Consider the following 21,044-nt stretch of genomic DNA (forward strand, 5'->3'; position numbering starts at 1 on the left):
TTTTTAAAACACATCTTAAAAACAAATTTGTATTCCTTGGCTTTTAAACCATGATTCATTTTGTATTCCTATTTAATTGTATTGCATTATTATTACGTATTTTTTATTACGTATTGTATTATGTATAAATAAAGTTGGATTGGATAAACATTATTTCTACACATTGGCATTTACTTGTGTTTCATGTAATGTACAGTACAATACTATGGCAACCGCAGTATTATATTCTGCTATCAAACAAAGTTAGAAACTCAATATCAAATCTGTAAGAATCAATGTAATAGAGGTTTCCAGATTTATTTTTATTTAACACTTTTTTATTTTACAGTTTGCATGGACAATCACAGGTCTGTTAAAAGTCTATTGGCTTGTTTCCATTGGGGTCCTTCTTTTGCACTCAATCGAAAACATTTAATGTTAGACAGATGCAAAAACATAATTATAAACAAGTTAAATAATCTCCAGTAACCAGTTTAAGGGGGGTGGGGGGGGGGGGGGGGGTTGACTTCACCGAGGCAGCCAGCTGTAAGTGCACGGATTCGAAAGACATTAGTTATTCACACTTCAGGGCATTCCACATTGTTGCATGTGGCATATAGCAGGAGAACAAATTTAAACCCTTGTTCGTGCCAAATCTGGGTTGAGCGTGATTTGTGGAGCTCCCTCTGCGTGGTTAGACAGGTACATGAGTGTCAATGAGGTGTAGTGTATCTTGTAGACCGGGCCCATTGCAAGTTCTTGTACTCTTCGGAGTCATCCCACCCTAGCAAACTGAGGAGTGGTTAAATGAGTTCTAGATGGAAGGTCAAGCAGTAGCCTGGTGCTATGGTACCATGAGGTGCGTGCATAGTCTAGTTTGCGACAGACCCTTGGATTACTTTGACGTAAATTAACGTCATCGGCGGGGAATGTGTTTTAATTTGCAAAATCAGCCATGCTGTAGAGCATCAATGCGAGAGTCAAGACATAAGTGAAGTAGGAGAAATGGATGGTGTTCGGCCCGCCACAAAATAGACTCTCACATGGTGTAACGCGTGGTGGTGGTGTTGGGGGTGGTGTTGTTGTTGGGGGTGGTGTTGTTCGTGGTGGGGGTGGTGGTGTTGGTGGTGGAGGACACTCAAAGTCCTCATCGGTGTCGGGGCCGGGGGAGGTAAACGTGATGAAGCCTGGTGGGTCATCGGTGATGATCGACTTGATCACGCTATGGAAACGAGAAACGCGAGTATAGACTCCTGGGAGGTCGAGCTCGCCACAGCCCTCTGCACTGAAGCTCGCAACCCCAGACAGGACCCAGGAGTCTATTGTACCGTTTTCCGATTGGTGCAACGTCACCAGTGGCCCGCCAGAATCTCCCTGAGGAAGAGATAGTTATACATTTAACTATGTATAGAGGTCCAAGTGGTTAAACTTAAGTGATATTGTAAATTGCAAATAATATATCAAAGCATTCTGCAGCAGCCCTGGACTTGCGTCAGCATCCATTTTGAGAAGTCCTGAAATAGACATATAGAAAGAGTATAGCATCTGTCACCTGACACGCGCCCTTCCCTCCACGGCCAGCACAAAGCATGTTGTCTGTGATGTCAGAGAACTCTGAGTCTGTATTGTCATAGTCGCAGCCACACTGGTTGTTTCCCACGAATGGCACATCAACCTCCTGAAGCATCCCGGGAGAGGGTAGGGGAACTAGAATGGAATACATAAAAAAAGCCAAGGAGTAATTTGCATGACTATACCCGCAATTTAAACCCTGGTCTTCCACAACGAAAGACCACATACAATTTACAATTTAGGCATTTAGCAGACGCTCTTAATCCAGAGCGACTTACATTTAAGCAAGAACAAAAGCATGGGAATACATCACATAAAAGCATTTATCATGAAACATGCGTAAGCTAAGAAGGTAACAGTGGAATATCTATATGATGAAACTATACATACACTATACATAATAAACTATACATCTTCACTACTATGCTATACATATGTACTATGGCGTGCTATGACTATATACAATACAATTATAGTGCTGTCTACATAACATGCTATAAGTCTGTGTCAAATGCTATCTAAGCCAACAGAAATGCTATCTAAGGGGTTAGGGTACATACTGTACCACTAGGCCAAGGAATCATCGCAATGGAGCTAAATAGAGTATAGTTCACCCGATAAATGACTTATTTTCTATCAATTACACACCCCACGAAGCCTTGAATTCATGGAGATTCTTTTTGTTTTTGTCTTGAGCCAATAATTAAATTACCGGCGGAGAGACTCAAGGATTCTCCTACTGACCAATGACCTGGTCAAAAGATTGCTGTCAAAATGTATCACCCGGGCCTGGGCCATGGCTCAGTGGTCCAGGCACCTTGGCTGGTAATCCAGTCTGGCAGTGTGCCGCGGGTTCGACTCCCAATCCCGACGGCCTTCACTGCATGTCTCTCTCCCCACTTTCCTGTCAGCCTACTGTCTGTCCCTCCATATAAAATAAAGGCGAAAGCCACAAAAAAAACATAAAAATGCACTGAAAAGGGACAAAATCACTTTTAATCAGACCATTGAATGGTCTCAGTAGCCGTCTACTGACCTACCAAGATCTCAGGATGCATTCTGTGAGTTGATCATGGCTACTGTTTTGACAGCGACGAGGCTAATAGTAATACTAGTAACTGTGTTTATATAATTACATGTAACAAGTGCCTGCACCTTCAATATGTGGGTGAAACTAGAAAAACAATAGCAGATAGACTAAACCAACATAGATAAGAAACAACATTACTAATTCAGCACTAATAGCCTACAGCATTTCATGATACTGTACATGGAATTAGTGCCTTGGAAGTTTGTGGATTCTAATCCAATCAAATCTGGACAGAATTTGAACACACATGTAACGAGAAGCAGTGGATAATAAAATTAAACACCACATTTCCACAAGGCCTGAACAATACAAATAATAATTCAAATGGAAATCAGTGGAGGAACCAAATCAACCTTTAAAAAGCCTTTGGATCCTAACCTCCAAATTGCTCTCAATTAGGGCAATAGCATAAACACAAAGAGCCAGATTAGAAATCAGTCTGATGGTCTGATATTGGCAGTAATGGGTTTGACACCAATGGGTGTAGGTAAACATGCCTAATCCCATCAAAGGTAATCACACTTGAAACATTTGAAACATTTAGAGGGGCAGGTGCTCAAGTGAGAAAAAAAGGGTACCTTGTGCAGCGCGTGGAACCGGCCTTAATAGTGTGAGATTTATAGATTTTGGGGCCTAAATAATATAGTAGAAGCTTTTTTATCCATAATTGATCAATGTCACCATGGTCCACATGCTGTACAGTGTACACTGTACAAAAAAAGGGCACATTTGTCCAGAGGGAAAAGGGCAGGGGGTGCTCTAGCACCCCCTAGTGTCTATCTGTGCACGCCACTGCTTTTGACCTCCAGTAACCTGGAGCAGCTCAGATTAGGCCCTTAGTTTAATAGCAGGGTGCAAGTAAAAAGTGACAACGTTTCGATGTTTCAGTTACATCTTCGTCAGGTCCGACATGACCTGACGAAGATGTAACTGAGACATTGAGACGTCACTTCTTTTTAACTTGCACCCTGTTATTAAAAAGGGCCTAAATTGTCTGAGCTGCTACAGTGCCTCCTTTTCTGCTGTAACCTGTCCTGCCTCTGAGATGCACCAGACAGGCCTGCCGTAGGCTAGAGGCGCGGTTGGAATTCCCTTCTACATTCTTTGTTCTGTACTTATACATAACAATTGTATGGTACAAAACACAGAAGTCCTTAAACCAGACACCTAACCACAGTCTTAACTGGACACGTAAGTCGCTTAACCTGTCTTAACCGGCCACGTAAGACAATATCACATTTTTGAGGGGCGCTATAGCCCCTCCTATATACAGGCTTAATGTTTGTCTTCACATTACATTACGTCATAATGTGCCTCATTACGTCATATTGTCTCTTTTATTGTTAATGGTTTGTGTTGGTACCACCTAATCAACATGAGTTAGACTTTAATATATTAGCGCCCCTCACATCACACAGGTGTGTTTTTTTTCCTCGCAGTTTCAGTTTAGGCGGCAGTAATTTCACTCCGTCGCTGTCAAAACAGTAGCTGTGATTACAGAATGCGGCTACTGAGATCTTGTTAGGTCAGTCGACGGCTACTGAGAGCCTTCAATGATCTGATTATGGGTGCGTTCGGAAACAACCCCAGCTTCAGGGAAGGGTCGCTCAGTGCGGGCACTCGGCACAGCCGGTGCGCAGCGCACTGGATTTTCGAACGACAACGCACCGAGTGCACTGAATAAACAAACGACAAGAGATCACACCAGTGCGTTCAGGGCGCATTTCCGAACGCACCCTTAATCTGATTTTGCCCCTGTTCAGTGCCATTGATATATAGCATTCGAACCGGTGGAGCACCAACACTGTTCCAGATATGTTTCATACTCACCAATGTCGCCGTTGACATCGTGCGTCATCCCCCAGCCAGTCGCCCAACCCATGGTTCCATTGTGGAAGGTGCTGTTAGTCGCCGCCAGACAGACCGGGCGGATGTAATCGGTGAAGGCGACGGGGCTGGAGAGCTTCAGCAGGGCGATGTCGCGGTCGCGACCCGCTAGCGGATCGAAGTCGGGATGGCGGACGATCTGTGTGACGGTACGGTTCACCTCGCTGGGGTTCACTAGGCCCTGGGCCTGGCGACCCAGGAAGACGGTCACACTGGGCAGTAGATGTTCTAGGTCTCTGAAAGAGAGAGTGGGGAGGGGGTTTGATTGATTGATCGAATACTTTATTAGTAGTCTGCAAATAGTACAGGTAATTATATGATACCATATGATACCAAGGAGAGAAGATGACTGCCCAACCTCCCTATATACCTCCCTCCGAGTGATTTATTTGTATTTAGATTTTTTGGTAAATAGTTTTCATGTTTTTGAGGTATCTCGATTACTGTCATCATTGTGTTGTGAATGAATGCATGGGACCCGAATGGAAACAGGACCGCAAGGTCTTTTTTCGGTGCTATCCTTTTGGATAAATGTGCTTTGACTGTACCATGTACTGTTTTGCATTTGTTATTGTCTAATAAAATAAATCAATCAATCAAAAAAAACCAAAAGGATAACACAAAAAGCCCTTAGGGCTTGTAGTTTCCATTGTGATGAACAAATACACGTTGAGCGGATTCGAATGCCATCAGTGCATTGAAGGGGACAAATTGACGTTTAATCAGAGCATTGAATGCTGCATACAGTATACACGTCTACTGACCTATACCGCAACCGTCTCCAGCGTAAAACATTATATTGTGACGTTTTGGAGAAATTCAGGAAGCTGCATTTTGATCACGGCTACTGCATGACAGCGACGATGCGCGTTACTAACCCTAACACTAAATCTAACCCTAACCTCAGTCTTTTTTTTTTTTTTTAAGATATTTTTTTTGCGGCTTACGCCTTTTATTGATTTTTGAAGGGACAGACAGTAGGCTGACAGGAAACGGGAGAGAGATGGGGGGATGACATGCAGTAAAGGCCGTGTCGGGTCTGGGAGTCGAACCCGCGGCACACTGCGACTGGATTACCAGTCCGGTGCCCAGACCGTTACGCTACGGCCTGGGCCCCTAACCTCAGTCTTAACCAGCTACGTAAGTCCTCTAACCTCATATCAGTTTTAACCAAGCCATGTAAGTCCCCTAACCTCATATCAGTTTTAACCCACCACGTACTCACGTAGTCAGTTGACAACGTCAAAACAGTAGCCATGGTAGGTCATGGTACATGTAGGTCAGTAGACGGCTACTGAGAGCATTCCACGCTCTAATTAAACATGCATTGATGGCATTCGAAACGGCTGCACCGAGAAGCATTCCGGTCATTTAAAAACATTTACACAGGAATACGCTCACGTACGCATGCAGTGCACACACGCACGGCGTCTATAAGTTCATAATGATGAAATGCGTTGTGAGCTAATAGATCAGCTATTTTTACAATTTTTATTATTTACTTTTTTTACTTTAAGGACATGCTCAAAATATGGCGTTGATATTAATTATTTAATTGCATTATATGAAAAAAGGAAAATAAATAAATGAATAAGAAATCGTTCTGATCGTCATCAATTATATATTGAATTAATTTGTTTTACCCATTTTGGGCGGGAACGCCTTTTGGTGTTTTAAACATTGTTATAATTTAGCTATTGAAAAATAGCAGATCTACAAGCTCATAGCGCGCCCCTGAGTGGCGCGCTACAAGCTTGTAGGTCTGCTATTGACGTGAAAATATTTATTTCAGAAAACTGGAGGATTTAGATTTATTTTAAATTTATTTCGAGGTCAGGCCTAAATGGGTTAACTATTGTACCACTAATACAGACACTATATTCACTATATTCATTCACCTTGGGAAGCAGTGGGCAGCGGACAGCACCCATTCTCTGTTGATGAGGGAACCTCCACAGAAATGGCCCAGAGCGGTGTGGTGTATACTGGCCTGCCAAGGCCAGCTGCCAGGCATGGCGTCGTGAACCCCAACTATTCTGGCATCATTGCATCGAGCCTGGCCGCACACTAACAAAACAACACATTCATTATATGTATACTGAAGATGATCAAGATTCCTAAACAATTTACAAATTAGGCATTTAGCAGATCCAGAGTGATTTACAGTAGGCAACAACACTAACACATCAAATACATAGACAGGTGTTAGATTCTTAACTTGCTTGTGATCCTGGACGACTATTTCTAACAGTAGAATATCTGTACAATGGAACTATGAGTATACACTAGAGTGCTATGTCTACATACAATGCTATAAGTTACATAAGTTTAGCCTTTGCTAGGGTAGGTACCCTCACAAAAAACATGCAGTAATCCTGGTATCTAAACTGCCTCCCCCAGCTGGCCAGCCGGGGGGCCTGATGGAGGGGAAAGGAACTGGTTGGAATAACATGTTCCTTCCACGCGTGCCAGGTATAAAGGAGCAACTTTGACACTCAGGCATGAAGGAAGCATGAGTTCAAGTCCGTTGCTCTCCCCATGTCCCCCATATAATGGGGTCTAGGTTGGCGGAGGGTGTGTAGAGCCCAGGATCACATTAGAGAATTGACACAGGGTTGAAAAATGCGTTACAAAATCGTGGGATAAAAATTATTTAAAAAAAAAAGTTTAGCCTTTGCATACGCCTGTAAGATTGCAGAGGATCTATAAATGCACTCGGGTGGCACAGTGGTGATGTCCCTGCATGCCCACCACCGCAGAGGTTGTGGGTTTGAATACACCGCGGTGCAACCGGCTTTATCGGGCGTCTACACAAGCACAAGCCGGGCGGGCGGGTGCATGCGTTGGTTAGACATACTTCTAACAGTCCGACAGGCATTGGTCCAATAACACCGTCACGCCCGACATGCATTGCTGGTTTAAACTAACCCGTGGCAGGTTAAACCTAACCCGTGGCTCCCGACATGCGTGGCAGGTTAAAACTAACTAATCCTGTGAGGTTAGGTTTATGGTTGGGTTTTGGGTAGGGTGTCGGAGTAATGCCTGTCGGATTGTTAGTATGTCGGTGATAATATATATTGCATGTACTCCTACGGGCTGGGGCGGCACCTGTCAAATAACCTCGCCTCACCAGGCTTTCCACCCCCTCGGAGGAAAGCCTGGTCTCTGTTTCAAAAGTCCGTATGATCCGGGCTTGAGCGGATGATAATGGTTACGTCATGTTGTAGTATTGTTTTGTAGTCGCCAGACAGGAACAACAGGCGGTGACAACTTCCTTAATTCTCCCTCTCAATAAAAGCTCTCGTAGCCTGTAGCTTTTATTGAGAGGGAAAAGGAAGTTGCCGCCGCCTGTTGTTCCTGTCTGGCGAGTCGACTACAAAACAATACTACAACATGACGTAACCATATCATCCGCTCCCTCCCGGATCATATACCGAAATGAAATGGTGCCCAGGCTACCTGTCAAAGGGGAGTGTTGGGTGGGAGGAGGGCTAAACGTCCTCCTGGTGGTGCATGGCTCCTCACTGGCAGGTGAGCCAGTAAGATACAACAACAGTGACAACACCGAAATGTGTGTGGGAGAGGAACTAATTGGTATAACTACATTGGGAAGAAATTAATTGAAAGGGATTGATTGTCACAAAAAGATGGAATATGGAGATTATGGTTTCTGCCTGACAGTGATGATAATAAGCAATGCTATATCCTTATTCCTCACACTGTCTAGCTGAGCTCTTTAGGAAACTTAATGATTAAATACAATGATGTGGCCGCAGGATGATTGAATGAACTTCAAGACAAACAGTGCAGATAAACCTGGATGCTTACCAGACGCAGACGATTGTGAGGAACAGCCTGAAATTCAAAGCAAAGACATTTGTAATGAAGACTATGAATACACAGCACAGTTTGATATGGAGCATTTACATGTGCATCATACAGTATATATGTGCTTGTACGTGTGAGTCATGCATGTAGTATATGCATTTGCATTCATGTGTGAGTGACTCTGACTGCAGTGTCTTCACAATTAAAGCAAATATGCAAAGAAGTGTTACTGAAGGTAGGCCTACTGTAGGTCACTGCTCACTGTATGACTATTGACATACAAATGACGCTGTTCAGTTATGTAACACAAGATATAAAAAATGACTTGATGTAGTAGGTCAATGTTTTAGGAAGGTGCCAAAATGATACAGAAGGCATCTAAATCTATTAACTCTTCAAATGCATTTGAAGAATATTTAAGTCCAATTACTGTGAAATTGTCACAGGAAACGACCTGCAGAAACCAAAACTCTATGAATCTCCTTCATCTGCTTTGTTCTTTAAAATAAAAAACAGTTTAATGGGCTCAGAACATTATGCCTGAAAAAGAATGCACCAAAGTATTTCAGGCTATAGTACAGACAGCTAGAAAAAATATATATTCTGCTATATCAATGCAGCTCACAATAATACATATGGTGCCATTGATTATTGGTAAAATACAGTTTCAGTGTCTTTAGCCAATGGATATAGCAGTACGCTTCTAATAAGGCAGACCTGCACATAATGCAACTTGTATGTACAGTATGCATACGTACATACATACATGCAGTTATCAAATAGAATATGCACGCGCGCGCGCACGCGCGCACACACACACACACACACACACACACACACACACACACACACACACACACACACACACACACACAGGAGGACGGAGGAATCAAAATGATCAGTTTAGAACAAGATTAATTAAAAAAAAAGCTGCTTAGCTTTACCTTTGAACAGCAGGGCGACCAACAGGCATAGCCTATGGATGGCCATTTTTTCTTTGTGTTGGCTGCAGGTGGTCATCACCCTTAAATACTTCTGCTTAACTCCGTCCACACAGTTCACAGTTTGGTCACTCCCTCGGAGGGGTTTTAACTTTATAATGGCACATTTCAAAAGGTCAGGGCTGGTTGTACTGCATTGCACTGTTGTGGTTGTGGCTGTTATAGCAGAATGCATTCTTATCCTCAAGCGACTTCAATTTGGCTAAGAATGTGCTGTAATCTCCGTGGCTGCCAAACTGGTTGTGCGACCATACACGCATCATAACGCACTGAAACAGAGCAACTTTAGACTTATTTGTGCAATTAAGTTGTGTAGGCCATTGCTTTAATGTATACAGTGTGTTACCGGAATAGTTCTCTGAAGAAACCGTCTCACGTGGCCTGAGGGAGCCGTACTGACCTACATACTATGAAAACTGGTCAAACATTGGCCAAATTGTCAAATAAAAAATATATAAGATTGAGCTAGGCAACACTTTTGAAAATAGCCGATCTACAAGCTCCCTTCATGTAAAATATGATTGATTCCGTACGGTAACATCAGCGGTCCCCAAACCTTTTTGGCCGTGCACCCCCTGTTACATCCTGACCTATAGCTGATGCACCCCCCAAGGCCCCAACGCTCAGTCTTGTTATTAGGCCGAACATATTTTTTAATACGATTATGGCAAATAATCACATAATGTCACTACTGACAAACTGGCAAGGGCTGGAGTGAAGCGCCAGGGTTTTTATCAGCTGGGCTTGATGAGAAGACCCCAAAGTGTGCAGTTCCACAGGAGGTAGGTTCTAGCACGTCACAGCCCATGCCAGACCATATAGGGAAAAGGAGAAAAAAACTGAAACACAACAGAAAAACAGCCAGCCCATAACACTTACAACGGAGTTTAAATAACACCATAAAACCGCCATTACCCTTTTCATGGCACGCACCCCGGCCCGGCTTAAGGCTCATACATAGTCTGGATTTTCGGTGGTTAGGTGACTACCGAACTACAACATGAGGTCACGAGCCGCGGTGAAGAGCAAACCACCGCCATCGCTCCAGCCCTTCTCTCTGTTTTTACTCACCACCGCTCAACGTTATTTCAGCTCCGGTGGTCAGCTCACCACCGGAGCGGTGGTCACCTCAAAGAGTTTAAGTTTAAGTGCCAACCACGGGCCACACACACACACACACACACACACACACACACACACACACACACACACACTGGAGTCATGTGACCTTGCTGCAGAAGGAACCCAGTGGTATGTCAAACATGGATGAAAATTGCCTGCCAAACACTGTTGCGGTATGCACTCGGTATGCGCGTTCACGCAAGGCTGCGCCATATTAACACTCCTGCTGCTAGACTATTCTGCTTGGCTGTCTTGGGCTATGCTAAGGGATTAACATTGGACGAAGGAACTGTTTCGGGGCCCATAGCAAACTGTTCTCTTATAGCGAGAATCACACCGCATACATCAAAAGAAAGCCCAACTTGTCCACTTCAATTTAAAAAAAAGAGATATTGAGATATTGACTTTTTTCTAACACCTGCTTTTTCCTGCACTCTGCTCGCTTGAAAAAACAACAGAGATATGGAAGGTCAAAGTTGACAGACATTTCAGTTCAGTTTTTTTATATGAACACAAATTATATCCTATACATACCATACACCGAATGAAAGCCCTCAATGTCTACTTTTCGGAGGAAAACAATATACACATTGATCCCATGTTTATTGAATGCAGTTTGCGGCCACCAGAGAGAAGTTTAGAGAAGGCATGGACCTGAACAACTATTATTCACAAAATAAGGCCTATAGTGACATGTACATACTATATACCGTATGAAACAGAAGACTCTGCTTTCATAAGAAAAAAACTAATACTGTAATAATAATAAAAATCACACCCCTGTGAAGTGAGCAGTGCAACAGTTGCACTGCTCACTTCACAGGGGTGTGAAACTGTACATGGGATGTATATTGTTTTCCTCCGAAAAGTAGACATTGAGGGCTTTCATTCGGTGTATGGTATGTATAGGATATAATTTGTGTTCATTTGTATATCTGCCTGTCAATGTCTGTGACTAAATGGCTTTTGTATGAGCTAAAGAATGAGCATATATGGGATTGATGGAACATATTGGGTCTACGTTACTACTGTTTTGTTTATTTTTTATGAAGATTATGATGATGACGGATCAAGACCCCCGGCGGGCAGATGGAACGATGCGAAGACGCATTGTCATTATTTATCCATCCATTATTTATCCATTGTCATTATTTATCCATCTGTCGCTGTGTATCGTTCCAACTTGGCTCGCCGAGGTTGTTGTTGCTGACTTGTAAAGTCAGAACAGTGGCGCGTGCGTCTTGTAAAGACATCATCATAACAAAATAACCGTTTCGTCCCTCTGCAATTAATGAAGGAAGGGAGACCATACGTTAGATCCGTGCTGTGTCCATTATAGGAACAAGTCTGAGACTCCGAGCATGTTTCCGACAGAAACAGAGTCTACACAAAGACGCCTCCTCGCGAGCAAATAGGGGCCCTCCCTCCCCTGAGACATGCAGGGGGGGGAGTGAGAAACAGCTCTGCCTAGCTAGATACGATCGGATGTCATGAAATGTGATCTGGCTAAGGGCTAGCTAGTAGCTACGCTCGCAATGGGGGCCGCCATTGTGTGATAGTGAGCATTTGACCCCTCCCGTCCTGAGTTTTCAGGAAGGGAGGGGGAAGAGGCATCTTTTTCTTTTTTTTTTGTGATCACGTGATCGGAGTGTTGTGCTACCATCCAGTGCTAGCAGGTAAAGTGCTCGGGTGTGTAGAAAGGCGATTGAAAGTTATCAATAAAAACATACAGTAAACGTAAATCTCCCTTTCCCGCATCGGAGCACTGGGAATCGAACCACGTAAATGTCCCGTTCCCGCAGAGAAACGGTTAAGTGCCGTCGGACCAAGCAGTCTTGCAGTGGATGTGGCTTATAAAGCCCTCGAGCGAGTCTATGCCGATCTAGACTCGATTGCCTTGTGCAGCCCTGCTCTGTCCGTATGGAAACCGCAACCTACAAATGTACAGTAAGTACCACCACAAATAAATGATAAATAAACTGCTCCTAAACTATCTTCAACTGATGCACAGGCTCTTTATTTACCCCACCGTGAAAAACTATAAATGAAACCACACAAACAAAACACCTTTTAACACAATAATTTATAAACACCATGGTTGTATAATGAAATGTCCTTTTTGACAGTCACGCTGTAATTCCTTTTAAATGTCCATATTAATGAAATCCACATGTCACACAAACATATACACGATGCAATGCAATAATATAAATATAACTGTACAAACAAAATAACAGGTAACACAATGGCATGACGGCAACCATGGTATGGTGTCTGTTTCCTGTTTCTGCACAAGGAGGGTGAGTGCTGTTTTTATACCCAGCATACCCTAATCAAGGGAACTTGATTCAGCTGGAGGGGCACTTCCTGACGAGGGAACCTCCCGAGAGCACTACAAGTCAAGGCAAGGGACTGGTTTATCTTTGTAGGCCTACAAAGGAATGTCAGTCTCCACAAAGGCAGTATCTTTGCAGCTATAAGCCATGAGCCCATTAAGACCGATTCTACAAAGGTCTTCTAAAACAGTTTTCTGAAGAAAAAATATATATGTTATGAGTGGTGCTCAAACGTTTTCATGTCAAGGACCCACCCTAAACTAAAATGTATTTGGCCACGGAACGGACCCCCCCATCTGAAAATGTTTGGTGCCAGGTGCCATTTTTTGCTCAACAACATATGGACAAGCCTGTGCTATTGCTATATACTGGGAGACCAACATTTAACTTTTGGCTGTCATACTACACAGTACATGCACACCATGTTCTCCAGCAAAATAGAAATGGCACTGGACATCACCCGGATCACGCTATGACAACAGTGATGTTTGGAGGTGGAGACATCATGGTATGGGGTTGATTCTGATCTTGTGGTACTGGCAGACTTCATGTATGGAGCCATGTATCGGGACATTCTTGAGATAAATCTGCTGCCATATCCACCAGGACCTTCCAGCAGGACACATAGATTAGAAGTGAGTACATATTATATGCATAATATAATAAAATAAAATAATATAATATAATGTAATATATTATGCATAAATGTCTCACACTGATGTCCAGATCTGCCCCTGGAACAGAGAGAGAGAGAGAGCTCTCTCTATCTCTCTCTCAGAGAGCCGGTTCAAAACCTTGGTAAAGGTTTACGGACACACTGGTGCCGTAATTGCACCTGTAAATCCTGTTCAAACAAGTATGGCAGGATTTATAATTCACCCAAGTGAAATAATTCACTCAACTAAAGAATGTGAAGTGCTGTGGCTTGCTGTACTGTAGTACAGTAGTACCCTCTGTTCGATTGCTTACATGTTTAGCTTTGACACATTAAAAAAATAATCACTTTTGGAAAATGAAGAAGCACCTGCAGTATCACATGGACATGGTTTTGTGCTACTGCTGGCGTAGTGATACTGGAGGGGTAAAAGTTGAACAAAAGTTGCTCTATATGTATGGTAGAAATAGGTCAACAATAGCCTACAAATTATGTTTGTTTTGTGGATTCATTTATTTATTATGAACAAATGACCGGAACTACTTAATATTCACTAAAACCAGACCTGAACTCTCACCACGGGACTAAGGCAATCAATTCATACCTTTGCAACCACTGTATTAATAAGTATTTCCTATAGCTTTATGTCTTAAATAACCGTTTAAGCATCTCCTGGACCTAATCTCTGTTTCCAGGTGATTCCATTGGAATTCACTCTACCAGAGTGCCTCAAAGGCTAAATCCGGTTTGTCGAAGTGTCTCTGAGGCGAGACGCTATAAACCCCTGACTGCTCCCCTAACTTGCTCCTATTAGTTAGTTAGGGTGATCACAAGGGGAAAAAATAACAAACGATAATATCTAATGCATAATGTGTGTACTTCAAAAGTTATGAGTAAAGGTAGAGTAGCTCTTGTGCACCAGATGGTATAACATTTGTGTCATAATCCGTGTCTTGTTGTGTTTTCTGTTGTTGCCTATTATGTTGTGTTCCTCGTTTCTTAGTTATAGTCAGGGTTTGACTCTACTGTTGAGTAATGTGTCTTCTGTCTTCCCTTTAAATTTTAGTTATAGATTGCATTACACTTGTGTACCTTTATTTTGTAGTTATGTTTGAGTGTGTTAATTCTGGTTTTCCTCTGTTGCTGCTGTCACCAGTCCAGTAACTAGCTTTTTTTTCCCCACACGTGTCCTTTTAGTATTATCCTATCTCTGTGTTGACTATATATATCGGTTAGTTCACCTCTGTCTAGTTAATCCTTGTGTAGTGTATTCCCACCTCCCAGTGCTTTTTTTTGCGTGGTCATTGTGAAATGCTCTAAATGTTTTTGTGTATTAGGCCTACTGTTTTTTCCCCGCCAGTGTTCTGCATTCTTCCGCTCCTCTTGTTCCTTAAGGTTGCTTTAATAGAACTGACATCTGCTGACTCAAATCTAGCATTTAATTGCTTCCTAATATTTGACACACACCAACACACGCAGCAGAGTGGGCATGGAGTTTATTCAGTCATGTACACAAAGTATGAGTCTAAACATCACCAAGGAAAAACTAAATATCCTTTTCATTTAACCGTTTCAAGCCTATTAGCGTTAATTTAATTTAAATTAAGTAACTGTAACTAAAGTTTTCAAATACTTTAAGTGGAGTAAAAGTAGGCTACAGTATTTGCCGAGATGTAGTGGTAGTGGAAAGTATTGGAAATCGGAAATACTCAGGTACACATACCTCAAAATTGTACTTAGAACTGTTGTGCAGTTATTCACGGAATAAAAAAGTAAACCCGTGACTTTGCGGTCGCAAGCCCCAAATCAATATTGATGTCAGTTTGTTTGTTCTTGCACTGAAATGAGTCCCTAGTGCATGCACATACACATTTTATTGGGCTTGCACCCGCACGCACGAACACGCACGCACACACACGCACTAACGCACATGCATGCTACTGACGCACAACGTCAGGGTTGTGACCTTTTAAAGCACCCCAGAGCTGTGTCAGTCTGCAGCCGTTAGTACTACTGTAACTGCAAGTCACTGGAGTGAAGCCTCATCCAATCTGTTCTGTTTATAAGCCTCCAGTTTTACTGTGTGTGTGCGTGTGTGCGTGTGTGTTTGTGTGTGTGCGCGCGTGCGTTGTGACATTGTGAGGACCATATGGTCTAGTTCTCACAAGAGCAATAGTTTGATGGTTGAAATACACCATTAACTCTAACAATGGTTAGAGTGCTCAGTGTGAACAGACCTGTACAGGCATGCACCGCGTCTACAAGCTGCGTTGTGAGTGACTCTGAGCTTGTAGATCATCTGTCTGACATATTTTTTACACCCCCCCCCCCCCCTCCCGTAGAATTGTTTGCAGCATATCAGAACTGTGTTCCAAAATCTGAAAAAAGAGCACGGCCGTTTAATGGACATGAAGCGAGATTTCATTTATGTATAACATTTTCGCCAGTGACTTACTATCGTAAATGATACAGAACCACCTCCCTGACAAACGAGTATCTATGATGGCCCGATGTTATTCTGTAGTAGAGAAATTACTTCTGTGGCCCAGCTAGGGGATGAGAGACTGAACGTGCGTGCCTGCATGCGCACGGCAGAGAGACTGTGTGTGCGTGCGTGCGTGCGTGCGGCAGGGAGACTGGGTGTGTGTGCCTGCATGCACGCGGCAGAGATACTGTGGGCTCCATTTTCGTCACCGCTAAACCCCTTATCCCTAAACTTCTTTGCCTTTATTTACTATTTTGCAAAACATTTTTGAATCGTTAAAATGGCCAGTCTACAAGCTCACAACATGTCAATGTAGATTGGCTAGTTGAACTATTCAAAAATGTTCAGCAAAATAGTAAAAAGTCAAAGAAGTTTAGGGATAAGGGGTTTAGCGGTGACGAAAATGGAGCCCCAAGTCTGCGTGCCTGCGCGCTGCAGGGAGAATGGGTGTGCGTGTCTGCATGCACGCGGCAGAGAGACGCAGCAGTGTGTATGGATTCTTATACTTCTGTCCCTTTGTAGTAAACACATAAACACAGGAAAGGAATGATTGAGCCTGATAGAGGATTCCCTGTTCATGCCATGGAGTTGACTGAGCAGCCATTAAAGGGGCAGTAATGACATAGCAATGAAATACATCAAAGGAAGCCATATCCATTAAACTCAGAGGGTGAGTGTAAAAAATAGACCCACAGCTCTGTATTTATTCCTACATGTGCATGTCTGGACATAATGGGCTTCATTTATCAATGGAGTGTACTGTATATTCTGCCTTAAATCCGAGCGTACGTTTTGCCGTTCGCCCACGTCAACGGGGCATATATCAAGTGATAAAGCCAGTCCTAGTGTAAATTGGGTCGGAGCTTTGATTAATGTCACGGCTGAAACAGACCGTCATTTAAATAACACTCTCAGAATAGAACAGAACACGCTCTGAATATTCTAGAAACGCACCCATTTTACGACATGAATAACCGGAATACAACCAAACAACATTATGGAAAGCCAATAAAAATTAGTTTTGCCCGCTCGCCTCGCTGTCATTTTAGATGCCTGGTCACCTGGTCCACATGTGTATGTTACATTTATGTTCAAATAATTGTAGTTGAGTCTGTACTGTACTGTACTGTACTGTACTGTACTGTACTGTACTGTACTGTACTGTACTGTACTGTACTGTACTGTACTGTACTGTACTGTACTGTACTGAAAGCCACACACAGTGCTCAGACCCAGCCAGCCACACACATAGCTCCGTAAGGGAGTGGTTGCACCACTCAAAAAATCTTCAAAAAACTGAAAAGGCTACTGGAGATTGGAGAACCTGATTTGGACATGATCTGATGCAGGACAATGTCACTATGACAGAAAGAGAAGATCATGGTCGTCTGGCCCATAGACTGTAAAAAAATATGGACAAAGCATTATCCGGGTCTGATATGGACGTAAGATATGAAGCCTGTCAGACCTTGAATTGTAAATCGCCATCTTTCTAGATCCGTTTGGGCCCAGCTGACCATTGGCTGGCCCAGACAACGAGGCGGGACTTCCCCCCTTCTTCTTCGTTGGTTTTTATTTTGACTCGAACGGGGGGTGGCTCCCGATCATAGACTGTAACGGTAGCCACGTCCCTCAGAACATACGCAACTTTATGGTCATTTTATTTAATAAATGTGACCATAATTTTTCAAAAATAATATTATGACATGAGAAATGAGACTTTAAACTAGAGACTGGAAGCAGAAAGTATTCATGACCATGTTTATTAAGGTAATACAGTCTAGGTGAAGTAACCCCAATGACAGCGCCACAACAGGCCATTATATGAACTTTCAGGAAGTCCCGATTTCCTTAGTGGCTTCACAAAATATCTGTCTGACTGCCCCCCTGGTCTGACCACATTCATTCACCCCATAATCTCAGTGGAAATTGGGGAATAGGTTGTGAAATAAAAAGTCAGAAAACTGGAATGTGGGAAAATGCCTTTTTTTTTTACATTTTCTTAGTTCAAACCATTCCATGATTTCCCCATGCCCACACGTCATCTGTGGGCTCTCTCTCTCTCTCTCTCTCTCTCTCTCTCTCCCTCTCTGAACAGAAACAAGTCGCGATGCGGCCCCTCCCCCTTCACTTGACACACACACACACACACACACACACACACACACACACACACACATGACTTTGTCCCTATAATGTGCACGGGCTACGTGGCACCGTTCCTCATATCACGCAAGAGACACCACACCAGTATAGAAGAGAGATAGTCACTTACTCACTTGTTGTAACTTGTGGGGGCTATATTGTCTTCCATGAAAAATATTTCGAAGCGATGTTAAACTCTGCATGGCTCATTTCCATGCGTCACAGTCAGGGACCCTGCTGACGATTTGGTTGATGGTAGTCCACTGGTTACCCTCTACTGCATATAACAGCGCAGCATGATCTCATGCAGATCGGCTATTTTGCCGTTTGTGAGGACGCACACATGGGAGCGCGTTATTACGTGGCGGAGCCGCAGAGAAAATTGTTATTTATAATGTAGTGAAAATGGAAAATAATGCGTGCATGTGGAATGGCATGTGTGGCGTGGTGCGTGGTAAAGGGTTAAATTCCGTGACTGTCACACTCAAAGGGTGAGACTTGGCAGCCCTGCGTAATATTATAAGTGTCATACATATTCTGAAGAAAGCGTGGAGACTTGACATTCAGTAAGTGGGTGTTCAAAATGAGAACATTATAATGGTGTGTAAAACCATAAAATCAAAAATGTGCCACGGACAAGACCAAGTCTTTGCCACGGACACATGACCCCTGTTGGTGACCCCTGACCTCTGTAGGACATGTTGGTGACCCCTAGTGACCTCTGTAGGACATGTTGGTGACCCCTAGTGACCTCTGTAGGACATGATGGTGACCCCTGGCCTTGACCAAGACGGCCTGTAATGATGAGATAGTCCTGTAACTATACTACACGTGACGTCTGACATTTCTAAACTGTGTGAAAATTGGTCGAGTGATTATTTCCATTGTGGAGAGACCCACGAAATAATGGTGATGTATCGCTGCAATGAATAGCAGCAGCTACTGAGGTATCTGCGTTTAAGTGTCTATGGGCCGACCATGCAGTCACCAGTCATGGGCGTGTGTGTGTGTGTGTGTGTGTGTGTCATGTGTGTGTGTGTGTGTGGGTGGGGGGGGGGGGGCGTGTGGGCATGTGTGGGAGTGTTGTGCGGTGAGGAGGGGACTATTTTCAGAGACAGCTAGCCTATGCATCTTCCTAAGCAGAGCACGGGGAGTGATGTGAGTCTGAGAAAAGGTTAATATGATTGGGTCGGCCTGAATGATCCATAGAGAGAGAGAGAGAGAGAGAGAGAGAGACACTGACTGACTGACTGACTGACTGACTGACTGACTGACTGACTAACGTGAGTGGCAATTAAATCGAGTGGCAAAGTGAGTTTAATGCAATCAGATAGGACTTTGCTGTTTGTATGTAAGGCCAGAAAGTAGTTGTTTACAGTACGCGTTCCCGCCTAACTTCCGGGTATGATGATGATGTCCCGTGCATACCCTGTATTTAGATAGGGAAGAAAATGGGCCTCCATAACTGTGTGCAGAACATGGGATTTGTTCCAAAATGCGAGCTATATACCCATTCTTAGGTTGTTTATCGACTCCCACCGGTCAATATCTTTACAAAGACAAACATTAGCCCAAAACAAAGCAATTTGCAAGCAAAATGTGTTGAAAAAAAAGAATATGAGGGAAAATAAAGGGAAGCTCCGCACACTCAATCTGTGCACAATCGGTTTATTTTTTTGCAAGCTTTCGGTCTACTGACCTTCTTCAAGCAAAATGTGTTAAATTGCCTCCGAAAATAATGTTTCATAACATTTCCCATGCCACCAATCTTAAATTTTTACATATTTTTTGTATTGCAAGAGAAAGAGAAAACATAAATGGAGGTCTCATTCCAGGCAGAAGCTCCAGCTTTAATTGGCCATTTTGTCAGAGCGGCAAAGCGCTGCTTTGTGTGCTGTTCACGTTGCAGACTGGCCAAAATAGATATTCCTGGGTGCTTGGAAAGGGAAAAGCTATCAAGTGAAGTTGTCACCACCACCACCACCACCACCATCTAGCTACAGGGCCAATTGCTCACTGAACAGGATATTATTTCCAGTGGTGGAAAAGGTATTCGCAACGCGGAAGTGTTAACCCAGAGCCAGCCTGCAACACGGCAGTAAAAAAGAAAACGGGGGACAGATGCACAATGGAGAGTATATGCTTCTTTTACCTGGCAGTTTCATTCTTGTTTTTTAACTTTAGCAAAAGTATCACTACTGCAGATGTAGAAATATTCTAGTTCAAGTTCAAATATCTTGAGTATAGGTACAAAGGTACAAACGTATTGATATCAAAATGTATAAAGTTTTCAAATAAGAATAAGAATCTTTTGAAAATAGAAGCTCACAATGTGTCGCGATGTGACGCAGTGTGATCTTGTAGATTTGCTATTTTCAAATTGCCAAAATGTATACTGTAGGGTTGAAGTGGTTAATGTATGTGTTTTGTAATTCTAATCAAAATCTACAAAGTAACTTGTAGCTAATGTTTTCATATAATTAAGTAAATTAAGTAAAAAGTACAATATTTGCCTCTGGGATACAATTTTCAATTTAGGCATTTAGCAGACGCTCTTAATCCAGAGCGATTTACATTAAGCAAGAACAAAAAAGCATGGGAATACATCACATAAGCATTTATCATGAAACATGCTTAAGCTAAGAACGTAACAGTGGAATAGCTATATAATGAAACTATATACTATACTATGCTATACATACAGTATGTACTATGACGTGCTATGACTATGTACATACAATGCAATTAGTGCTGTCTACATAACATGCTATAAGTCTGTATCAAATGCTATCTAAGTCTACATAAATAACATGCTATAAGTCTGTATCAAATGCTATCTAAGTCTACATAAACGCTATCTAAGGGGGTAGGGTAAGTGCTATGGGCCATGATGGAGTCTGAAAAGGTGGGTTTTCAGACTACGGCGGAAGATTGTAGGGATGTA

At 42.8% G+C, this 21,044-nt stretch overlaps 1 protein-coding gene across 1 annotated transcript; it reads right to left on the bottom strand.

The window, feature by feature from the left end:
* Nucleotides 1–507: 507 nt before the first annotated feature.
* On the bottom strand, nucleotides 508–6,542 carry LOC310876051 (prostasin-like; the record flags this gene model as incomplete). The annotated part of the gene is made up of 5 exons (XM_083789498.1): nucleotides 508–523; nucleotides 1,118–1,353; nucleotides 1,532–1,686; nucleotides 4,472–4,764; nucleotides 6,427–6,542. 5 exons carry the CDS (start codon nucleotides 6,540–6,542, stop codon nucleotides 508–510), a joined length of 816 nt encoding a protein of 271 aa, XP_083645624.1.
* Between the last annotated feature and the right edge of the window lie 14,502 nt (nucleotides 6,543–21,044).

This window comes from Protomyctophum parallelum (assembly GCF_964188405.1).
Source record: "Protomyctophum parallelum genome assembly, chromosome: 18".
NCBI lineage: Eukaryota > Metazoa > Chordata > Actinopteri > Myctophiformes > Myctophidae > Protomyctophum > Protomyctophum parallelum.